This window comes from Lissotriton helveticus, chromosome 4_1, assembly GCF_964261635.1.
Source record: "Lissotriton helveticus chromosome 4_1, aLisHel1.1, whole genome shotgun sequence".
NCBI classification, from domain to species: domain Eukaryota; kingdom Metazoa; phylum Chordata; class Amphibia; order Caudata; family Salamandridae; genus Lissotriton; species Lissotriton helveticus.
Window position 1 is genome coordinate 1,877,699,352 of NC_136063.1, and position 12,171 is coordinate 1,877,711,522.

A 12,171-nucleotide genomic window follows, 5' to 3' on the forward strand; every position below is an offset into this window, starting at 1 on the left:
GGAGAAGCGCTCACACTCAGTTGAAAAACATTGCCACCATGCTGAGAAGTTCTGAAGCGGTCCCATTACAATTGTAGTAGACAGACAGAGGGAGGAGGGCGACAGAGGGAGGAGGGCGACAGAGGGAGGAGGGCGACAGAGGGATGGAGACAGAGGGAGGGAGACAAAGGGAGTGAGACAGATAGAGAGAGACAGACAAGAGGGAGACAGACAAGAGGGAGACAGACAAGAGGGAGACAGAGTGAGAGAGAGGGAGGGAGACAGAGGGAGAGAAAGAGAGAGGGAGGGAGACAGAGAGAGGTAGACAGAGAGAGAGAGAAGGAGACATACAGAGTGAGTGAGACAGAGGGAGACAGAGGGAGGAGGGCGACAGAGGAATGGAGACAGAGGGATGGAGACAGAGGGATGGAGACAGATGAGGGAGACAGATGGAGGGAGACAGGAGAGAGCGTTAGACTTCAAAGTTTATCACACTTCAATATTATCTACACTTAAAAGCAAATAATGTAATGTGCTGCCGCCGATACAGCCGAATCCACTTGATTTAGAAACACTACACTCTCATGCAACATTTGGTAATGTACGCTGAACCAGGCAGAGATGTGGTTGAATGCCGCTTATAGGTCGAGCATAATCAACACCACTGATTCACCCTGATCCACCAGCATGTGAATATGGTCAGTGGCAGCAATAAAGGCAGACTCTATGCTGTGACTGGAGTGGAACCCATTCTGCGAACAGTCTAAGATCTACTGGGATTAAACGCATTAGAACGTATTACAACATACACATTGAGGAGTGTGCACTCCAGACAATCCATAAAGGACAGCAATGTACTTACACACATGCACTTAGAGGACATGCTAGTGGAAAATATGTTCCATACAAGTCCGCGAAAAATAGCGTACCACTGACAACAAAAGCAATTTTTCTATTAAAAAAAAGGACACTTCCTGCATTATTCCCCTTAACAACAGAGACGTTTTAAGGAAGGCGTGGACAAAGTGTTCTCTGGAGAGTCGGGCCCTTGTGACCTTGAATAATTCTCAAACAGTTGTTTTAAATACTGTCTTCCTTTAATGTGTTTTTAGTGTGGGTGATGTGTGAGAGTCTATTACAGACATTTTCAAGAGAAATGTGTTCATCTCATGCAACAGCCATAAAAGTTTGTTTTAGATGACAATAGGACCTCACAATGAGAATGGGAGGGTGACACAGAGATTATTCCCAGTAATATTAGTGATCCGCTGCTGTGGTACAATTTGAAAACACACGTCGCTATCCCTGAATATTAGACACAAATACATTTAGAATTTGGACCAGTGTGCCTTTCACTGGCAAAAGAGGGATGAAAGAGCTGAAAATGAATCATAAATTCAAAGCGGTTCCAAACAGGGGCCAACAAAATACATTTGGGCCAGGAGCCCTAAATTCTTTAAGATGTCCCTGCTTACCAAAGTGGCTTTCTGGACAAAATCTGTGCAATAATTTGTTAAGCAGTATTTGATACTCATGTTCATCTGCCATCATTGAGTAGTATTATCACATGTTGGTGTACGCCTGTAAGTAAAACTTAGAACTAGAAAAGATAGCTCTTTCTTATGGAAATCTAGTTCTTTGGACCTCATTTGGAAGTGGGTGGTAATGAGACATACACCAGAAATTGGCAAATGCATCTTTGTTCCATGCCTTATTTGGTGATCTTGTTTTTGCAAACACATGCTGTTTTTCTTTATGGAAAATAAGCTGCAGCTAAAAAGAAATATTTTTTTAAAGCAGTCACAGATAAGGTGGCCTGTTGGCCACAGGAGACCACCATCTTTGCGATGGCTGCGAGTCCTTGTGGGTTGTGAGTTGTGACCTACCTCATTAATATTCATGAAGTTGGTCGAATTGCGACCCACCAGTAATCACTATTTTGAAAACTGGCCTATTAGTACATAGGTCGGTTTTCAAAATAACACACTGGTCGCAAAAATAGTGGTCTCAAACCTCAACCAGTATTTTGCAACCAGTACTACGTACAACAGGCCCTAAAAACTCATTTTCCAGAAATATGCAGATTTGTCTTCCTCTGAAGCTTGGTTAAGTGTCTGCAGTATGTTTCATGTTTCAGGTTTATTTATTTGTTTGATTAATTAAAATCTTACAAAATATGAATACAAAAATGTATACACTACTTAAATATTAATGCATTGCTTATATACAAAACTTCTCATAAAACAATAAAAAGTACTCTGACCTATAAAATTATTCCATTAAGCAACTTGAGAGTGGTTACACAAAATCAAACACAAGCGTCCAACTTTTTCTTGGCTAATATAAGAAATTTCACAAATGCTGAGTTAATTGTTAGGTCTTCGGGATCTAAGCTTACCATAAGAGCCTGTCTACAGGTCCTTATACCACGTTCATTAAATAATTTCTTAAGTACCGCTTTTCTTTCGACTTCCAGATTCAGGCAAAGGCACATTAGGTGTATGATATTTTCTTGACCAGATTTACAAAGCGTACACGCCCCGAATTCTTCAGGTCTTTTCATGGTGCCAAATGACATGAGCCTGGAAAGATACCAAACCTAGCATTCATAAAGATTTGTTTATTTTTTTTGGTCCAAGATGTTTTCAAATAGGTTTGGATCTTCTTTTTTTTAAAACCATTTACTATTGGCCACGCGTGGTGTCTTTTAGTGAAATTATCTTTGTCCTTTATCAAAGAGAGATAATCCGTGATTTTGTTTACTGTCTTCTTGAAGCTCTCCTGTTTAACCGTGTTGTTCCAAATAGAAGCTAAACCATAGTCCTTGATTGCAGAGTTTAAATACGCGAAAATAGTTAGGGAACGGTTGGTGCTTACTTCTTGCCAAAGAAGGCGGGACATTTCGTTGTCATAATCATTTTTTATTCTGTTACACACCTTCATTATGTTTCCTTTTCTTGCACAAAATTGGTCATTCAGATCAAATTCCAACCTTACTTGTGATTGTGAGGCATTCTTAGGGAGTGAAAATAAATGACGATAGGTTTTTGCTACCGAAATATTTATAATCTCTGCATCGCTCCCATTGAGCACCTCACTCCCATATGTTAAGTAAGGCAATAGTTTAGCTGATAATGATTTTAATAGAGGGCGATAAGACAAATCTCCAATGGATTTCTGGTTAGATCTAAATGCGGCGGTAATGGAATTCGCTTTCCTTGTAATTTCATTTTTCTGATGAACGAATTTTCCATTATCACAGAAAGTTACTCCCAAGTATTTGTAATCCTTTATTTGTTCCAGTTTTTTACCTTCCAAAAACCAGGTATGCGCATGCTTTAATCAAACATTTTTGGTGATTACCATCATTTTAGTCTTGGCATCGTTAATGTGCATACCGTTTACCTTGGAGTATTTGGATATGCCGTCGATCAGTCGTTGCATCCCCACCTTTGTATAGCTCATTAGAACAACATCATCTGCATATAGCAGGTTTGATATCGGAGTTTGAGCCAGCCTTGGTGGGTGGGCGTTGATATCATTAAGGTCAGAAGTGAGATCAGATAAAAATAAGTTAAAAAGTAGGGGAGCTAACACACAGCCCTGTTTAAGCCCATTCGATGTTGGAATAATTTTAGTTACAGTTGAGCCATTACCCATCCCCACTCTAACCCAGGTATCAGAATGCAAAAGTTTAATCATTTTTGGTTAAGTGTCTGCAGTAGTGGCAAGAGACTGTCTGTTAATAGTACGTTTTAGAAGAATCTTTGTAACATAATAGAACATAGATGTTGTGTTTTGTTTTTTAAATAAAAAAATCTGCGCTTTGGGAGCTTCTCACAAGCAAACATAATGCAGCAAGGCCCACCATAAACTCCTGGAATTGCGGACTGGTTGGCTTTGTGTTTTTTTCACTGAAAGTGTTTCCGTCATCAGGTTGCATAGTTTTCGGTCTGTACATGTTCTTTTCTGCTCCAAAATTGTGCCAGGCAACCTTGATGTAATTGTGCTCCTGAATCCTTTTGGGAAAATTTTGTTTTTAGCGCGCATTCTATTATTAGAGAAAATGAAGACTACGTTTTATATGATTTAAATCCTGTATTTTTGGAAAATGTGGCTCTTTCAATGGCAATTTTATTACTGTTTTTATTTTTAGTTTTGATGCCTTCATTTTTGTGAGCAATATGAACTAAGTGCTACATGCAAATTGGATATAAAATGTATGTCAAGTTTTTGAAAATTTGAAATTACAAAGACATTGAAGGACTTACTAAATAAATGAACCCATGCAATTCAATAGAGTATGGACTCATAATTAGTACAGGGTACCATCATATCTTTCTGCTATATGCTACAGAGTATGAGTGAGTAGTGGTAAATCTTTGATTGCACCTTTATATAAGGTTTTGGCCGTATTTATGAATTTCTCCACCTCTGATATGACACTTGCCACTATATACATATTTTGGTGTTTTTATTACCACCTCTCTCTTGTTCTCTGTTTTCTCTTTCTCTCTGCTGTTCCTTTTATTCCTCTTCCTCTACCATCAACTAACCCTCTATCATCTTTCCCTTTTTCTATGGTTTATTTCTTTAACACATTTACTTTCTCACACATATTTATTTCAAAGTGTCATGTTTTATGTAACTCACTATCTTTCTTTCTTTTTTAAGTGATTAGCATGGCTGTCAATTGAGAGAATATACAAAAACATACATACCAGTAACTCAAATAATAATTTGTGCCAGAGGGTGGGTTTGAGACTGATATCCATGTGCAGATGAGATGCTCCCAATTGTAAAACGTACAGTGAAAATGCTGAATTTCTGACTCCTGTGCACCTATAGAATTAAAAATGTGTATAATTCTATTAAAATAAAAGTTCCTATTACCAAGAAGGAAAAGAAAAAGATTGGAACATTTACAAGACTCACAGTTTTTAACATGTTTTCCCTTGTAGGTTGTGATAGCCATTGCAGTTGTTGTCACATACCATATTTTAATGTTTCAATATCTATTAGTTAATGACTTACATATTAGCTACTTGTTAAATTTGTGGGTCACAATGTTTAGTTACTAATCACCGAAATCAACCCTATATACTTGGAAATACTTACCAGTTACATAGAGGCTTTAAGAATGTACGTTTTTGTTTTTGAACCCCAAATCACCACCAATGTTACTGACAGCATACATTAGAATGTAAAGGTGTCTGGAAAGCAGTGCTTAGTTTTAGCCAGTTGTTGCCGGTGGGGCGACCACACTCATATTTGGGGACTGACACTTATTTCCTGCATCAGAAAATTATTGAGAGCAAATAAATAAGGGAAAGCACACAAAGTTGAAAGATAAAGGAAGAGAAACACAGAGAAACATCCACAAAGGGAGAAAGTTGAAACCTGCAAGAGTGTGATTAAGGGGCAGAGAGTGTCTGTTACTGGATTAAAGAAGCTGTAGGCTGATTTAAGTCTGTGCAGCCAGCCTTGGTGCTCTTTTTCTATTTCTTCTTTCCTTTGTATCTCTCCCTCGGTCTTTTCCAAGCAGGAACATTGACACACGATTTGCCCAAGATCAAACTAAAGTACATTATTTGATTCAAGCCCTGCTGGTCCGGCGTTGGTCTGTGCTACACCCTTGATAACTTCTAACAATCACACTCTCACTGAGTATCTAGTCTGTGATAGCCATTGCAGTTGTTGTCACATACCATATTTTAATGTTTCAATATCTATTCGTTAATGACTTACATATTAGCTACTTGTTAAATTTGTGGGTCAAAATGTTTAGTTACTAATCACCGAAATCAAACCTATCTACTTGGAAATACTTACCAGTTACATAGAGGCATTAAGAATGTACGTTTTTGTTCGTGAACCCAAAATCACCACCAATGTTACTGACAGCATACATTAAAATGTTAATGTGTCTGGAAAGGAGTGCTTAGTTTTAGCCAGTGGTTGCCGGTGGGACCACCACACTCATTTTTGGGGACTGACACTTATTTTCAGCATCAGAAAATTATTGAGAGCAAATAAGGGAAAGCACATAAAGTTGAAAGATAAAGGAAGAGAAACACAGAGAAACATCCACAAAGGGAGAAAGTAGAAACCTGCAAGAGTGTGGATTAAAGAGGCTGTAGGCTGATTCAAGTCTGTGCAGCCTTGGTGCTCTTTTTCTATTTCTTCTTTCCTATGTATCTCTCCCTCTGTCTTTTCCAAGCAGGAACCTTGACTCACGATTTGGCCAAGGTCAAACTAAACTACATTATTTGATTCAAGCCCTGCTGGTCCGACGTTGGTCTGTGCTACACCCTTGATAACTTCTAACAATCACACTCTCACTGAGTATCTAGGCTTTCTGACAACTTTGTAAAAATATGTTTGAAAAGGAATCTCCTGTTGAAGAAGCCATCTGTGAGGAAGCTCTAATGTTTTGGCCTATATCACTCGGTTTCATTAACTAGCCACAGAGACCACATAGGTAGAGAGAACCTTAATGACTCTTGAAGAGGGCCGGAGGAAGAGCTTAAGGATGATCTGGTATGTTCTCTTTGCCCTACCTCATGACTGAACATATTGACTCAGTCATGCTCATTAAGTGCATCTACCAGGACACAGAATAGAGAAAGGAGTAACTAGAGCTTTCCCTGTGCTTGAGGGAACACTGGTATTCCCTAGATGACCATAAATTGCTCTGGAAGAACCTATATCAGTTTCCAGCGAGGAACCTATGCAAAGCAGAATAGCCCAAAAAGCCTTATTCGCAAAAGAAAGAAAACACTGAAGAAAAAAGAACTGTGCATGTATTGCGAATCTTCAGAACATCTAGTCCACTCCTGTTCAATCCATCCTGAAATGCCCTCGGGAAACACCAAGTTCAGTCCTCAGGGAAAGGGAAAAAAACATAAAATCCCTTTAGTCAGAATGTCTGGATAGTTTCACTCATCCTTGCCCCTGCACCCAATTACACCAAGACTTCCTGAAGGCAGGACTATTGAATCTTCTGTACTACAAGACTCTGAAGCTAGTTGCCTGAATATGGACAAGAAATGGGCCGGTTGCTGAAAGAAAGAATGATTCCCAAAAACTTTGCAAGAAATCTGCTGAACAGGTTCAGACAGTAATGGGACTACTTTAGTCTCAGGTACCATTTAAGGAAATGACTACAATATTACACATAATCCTTATGCAAATTGGGTTACCAGGACTATATTGCTGTCCTCTCAAATTTGCTATGAGAACTTTTACTTCATAGGGGATGATTGGTCACAAAGGGTTGCAGTCTGAGCTCAACCTATGGAATCTAGCCTAATAAATACCCGCCAATCAATATGTCTTCTGTGCTCGAAGAGTTGAATCTTGGTCCCAGGTTGAGAAGGAAGCGTTGAGACAATATCTACATGAGTACTTACAGAACAGGTTGATGTTTCAATCTACAGTGCCTTCTTGAGCCTCAATATTTTTCATGCCAAAGAAATCCAATGAACACCGACCCTGTATTGATCACAGAGTAATAAACAAGATAAGTGTAGAGGATTGATATCCATTTCTTCTCATCAAGGATTTTCTAATCAAGAGTCTGTTAAAGGAGCCATGATCTTCACCAAATAAGATCTTCAGGGGCCCTACTGTCAGGGAAGTACGCTGGTTCCAGACTCAATCATGCTTCATTTGTGCCCACCCTTTAGGCCCCGTGGCTGCCCGTGAGTATTTCCCCACCCCTTAAATGCTGCTTCTTCATTCGCCTGCAGGAGTCGCCTGCAGGAGTAGTGCAGTAGCAATGCTTGTTGTTTTCTGCATTGCTCTTTCCCTGTGGCAAACCTTGTGTTTCAGCATGTGGAGTGGTGGGGTTTTGTCTCATGTTTGCAAACACCTGTTCCTGTGCCTATAAATAGACAAGCCTTGCACATGCCCATGCATGGCTTACTTAAAGCATTCCAAGAGGTTCCTGTCATCCACCAGCAAGTAGATTCCTCTCTTCAGCTGCAGAGTGACCTTAAGGGACATTTCTTCATGTCTTCATGTTGATGATCTTTTGAACTCAAACTTAGTTTAATTATGATTGATCTGGGACATTTCAAAAGAGAGGAACAGTGCTTAAGGAGACTATTTCCTTAGTTTATTTAACTCTTTGCTCACAAGACTTTCAAGAACAAAAAACTAAGACACCTGGATATTTCATGGAGCTTTAATTAGTGACATGTTGAACTGTTTCCTTAGTACTAGGAAGCTTGGAAACATTATTGAGCTTTTACTATTGACATGTTAAACTGAACTCTTTAGTATTTATATATTGTATGATGGTAAACTATTAGGATTTTGGCAACTCTGATACTAAGTGTTATTGATATTAATGTCTCTTGTTTTCTGAGTGCATGGATGAATGGTGCCATAGTGTTTTGAGTTCCTTTTTGTTTTGTTTAGCCTTAATTCACATTTCTATTCAAAACTGTATTGTTCCTGAACATTAGACAGTGGAAACATAAAAACAGGCATTATGGTTCACCAATGAATCAGTATAATTTGAGTTAGCACGAACTGTTCTTTCTTACGTGCGCATCATGAACTCAATGCAAATCCCATGTACAGAGATATTAGGGCTTGCTGTTATCCATGCAATAGGTGATTACATTTTATTTATCTTGATATATTCTTTGTTCTATGCCATTTTGTGCATGTGTTTGAGTATGGAGAAGTGCATCAGTACTCATCCCCATTGTTTCTTTGCCAGAGCATCTCACGATAAACGCTGTGGATTTCTCAGAGACCAAAGACATGGTACCCGGCTGGACCAAGTTGAGTGAAAAGGCATTGTTTGTTTTTCTTCTCTTATTTCTCATCCACTTCCCATTCCCTTTGGGAAGCCCTGCCAGTGGATTGTCTTTTATCACAGCACTGAGAGGTGTTCCAAGAGGTATTGGGAGCATACATCGTTCATCGCCCCTGCAGACATCCTGAGATTTCAGGTGAGTGGTCACGCCATGTCCTTACATTAAGCCATGCCACAAAAAACAGGGCTGCCTGGACGATGGATGAACACGGGGTTTACCCTTCATTCAGCCCCCTTGGTTCGAATTTCCCTCCACAACATCCACAACCAGAGAGACTACTAACATGGCCACTCAGCCCGTGCATCTAAGCGTTACGACTCCTACTCCAGTCCCCCTGGCCCCTCCGGAACTATTCTATGGTGATAAAACCGAGTTCAGAGCAGTCATGACTCAGTGTCATTTGCAATTTCTGTGTCACTCCACAGCATTTCGTAGAGATGCTGTTAAGGTGGCTTTTGTAATTTCTTACCTCGGGGAAATGCAGCATCCTGGTCCATACCACTTGTAGAACAAGATGACCCACTGCTTTACGATTTCACTTGATTTAAGGACGCAATGCATAAACTCTTTGACAAACATTTATTTGTTCAAGCTAGTGATAATGAATTTCCTAATCTGAAACAGGGAAACAAGGATTTGTTGACCTATATCACCTCATTCAATAGGCTCATCGTAGAAACCGCTTGGCCAGAGGAGAAAAGGACATCTCTTTTCTACCGAGGGCTTCAAGATGACTTAAAGGACGCCCTGACTCAAATAGTAGACCCCCCTACTGAGTGTTCTGAATTTATAGACTTGGTGGTGCGGCTAGACAATCGTGTGGGAGAGAGCAAAGGCGAGCGCCGACAAGAGACAAGCTCTTCTACTTCTGACATGGTAAAACCCATGCAAATGGGAAGCATAAGGGTCCCCTTATCGAAGGACGAAAAAGATCATCGACATTGGTTAATCCTTTGTTTATATTGTGGCAAATCTGGGCATTTTGCTTGTGAGTGTTCTAACAAACCTAATCCCTCTAAAAAGGGGATTGTAGCAGTACTGATAGGAAAAGATACCACTGTGGAGCAGGCAGAAAATGAGACAGCTAGATAAAGCCCAATACCGCCTCATTGAGCTATACCATGCACGAGGTCTCACATCATCTAGCAAACACCCGACTCCTGTTCCTCATCATCTCACACTCATTGTGACACTTGTGCTTTCCCCACAGGCATGAAAAGTCTTACCCATATTACTTGATTCTGGGGCCACTGGTAATTTCCTGGATCTTGTATTGGCCAAAACATTGGGCATTCCATTAGTATGCAAAGCTCAGCTGGAACCTGTGCGGGCCATTGACGGATCTGAATTAACCTCTGGATTGATTGTGCATCAAACTGGACCTTTACAAATGATTTGCGCTAATATGCACATATAAGAAATCTGCTTCGATCTTATAGACACCCCGGGTTTTGGCACCATTTTAGGAATACTGTGGCTGCAGCTACACAATCTGACCATAGAATGGATTGCTCGGACTGTGACTGTTGGTCCAAGTATTGTTGGCAAGCTTGTTTCAAAGAAAAACCACCAATAGTCCTTCCTTTGCATTGTGCTTCAACACATCCTACAATTTCTGTCTGCTCAACAGACTTATCAGCGCCCTATCGCGATTTCCATGATGTTTAAAGTGAAGAGCAGGCCACAAGATTTCCTCCCCACAGAACATATGACTGTCGGTTAGACCTGGCCGCAGGAGCTTCATTGCCCTGTAGTAGAGTATACGTCTTATCTGAGCCATCGACAGTCTATCTCCGGGAATGTTTGGATGACTTGCTAGCCAAGGGATTTATTATACACTCCATCTCTCCAGTGCTGTCTTCTCTCTTCTTTATCCCCAAGAAAAATGCAGAGCTACGCACTTGTGTGGACTACCGCGCCATCAACAAGGTAACAGTGTAAAACAGATACCCCCTTCCACTGATCCCTGTTGTATTAGACCGGGTCCACAGCTCCACAATCTGTACCAAACTCAACCTGCTAGGTGCCTATCACCTGATTCGAGTAATGGAAGGGGGCGAATGGAAGACAGCATTCGGGACTATATACGGGCTCTTCGAATACACTGTGATGCTATTTGGCCTGTGTAATGCCCCGGCAGCCTTCCAATTTTTTTTATAAACGAAGGGCTGCAGGACTTCCTTGACATCTGTGTCATGGTGTATATAGATGACATTCTCATTTATACTTATTCCCCTGAAGAGCACATTGGCCATATCCAGCCAGTCCTCCAGCGACTCAGAGAAAATCATTTATATGCCAAATTAAAAAAATACATTTACCATCCTAGAAGCATTGACTTTTTGGGATATGTCATCTTCCCCGTTGGTATCGCTATGGATACTTCCAAGGTACAGGCTGTTCTTGATTGGGAGGCACCCCGCTCGGTGAAGGAGATAAACCAGTTACTTGGATTCGCCAAGTCACCATTGTGACCCTTGACCCTGCTTGCAGTTTAGGCCGCTCCCAACGCCACACAGCACCACCTGCGCGTTCGTGCCTTCAGCCCCCTGCTGCTTGAGTTTGCCGCCGCTGTAAATCAGCTGCCCCTCTGTCCAGTGTTTTGTTTTCTGTGCCCCCTGTATTTGTATTGGGTTTCTTTGTTCTGTTTTGCTTTATTTTTACTGACCCCGTGCCTCTGCTTTCACCCGCTTAGCTCCTGCTCGTTTTCCTGCCGCTGCCTCCCCTGCGGCACGCCCCCACACGCACCCATTCCCCATCCCGCTCCCGCCTCCCAGCTGCTCCTCCTTCCCACCTCCCCATATATGGCACACCTAAGGCAGGCCCGTCTGCGCCCGTCCGCGCTTGGACAGCGCCCACGCCACAATCCCTGGCACCCGTGAACGCCACAACGCCCATCTCAGCTACGACTCCAGCACCCTCCATTCACTCAATGCCGGATGATCACGCACCTGCTGCCTGGCCACCCCGAACCATACCCAGGGACCCTTCTCCTGCCGGAACTGCAGCTTCACCAGCATCTGGTCCGCCCACCCAGCAACCAGGACAGAACCCAACTACCTCAGATGCACTCTTCTCAACACCTGCTCCGCCCGCAATCACGCCATTGAACTCTGGGACCTACTCGACTCAACCTCCCCAGATGTCACCTTCCTGACTGAGACCTGGCAGAACACTTCCTCGGCACCCGACATCACCATAGCCATCCCGGAAGGCTATAAGATCACCCACAGGGACCGCACCAACAGAGTAGGTGGAGGAACCGCCAAGGTCCACAAGAACAGTCTCAGAGTCAAGACCAACACTGATTACACCCTCAGCACCACCGAAGATCTGCACTTACGGAACCACACCAACCCCA

At 41.8% G+C, this 12,171-nt stretch overlaps 1 protein-coding gene across 4 annotated transcripts in view; it reads right to left on the reverse strand.

Moving 5' to 3' along the window:
* Positions 1–12,171, reverse strand: part of IL13RA2 (interleukin 13 receptor subunit alpha 2) — a 774,005-nt gene that overhangs the window by 352,827 nt on the left and 409,007 nt on the right. For all 4 annotated transcript variants that reach the window (XM_078688528.1, XM_078688529.1, XM_078688531.1 and 1 more), the window contains one exon: positions 4,701–4,821. In XM_078688528.1, the coding sequence (XP_078544654.1) occupies positions 4,701–4,821 (121 nt within the window). The remainder of the gene's footprint in view (positions 1–4,700; positions 4,822–12,171) is intronic.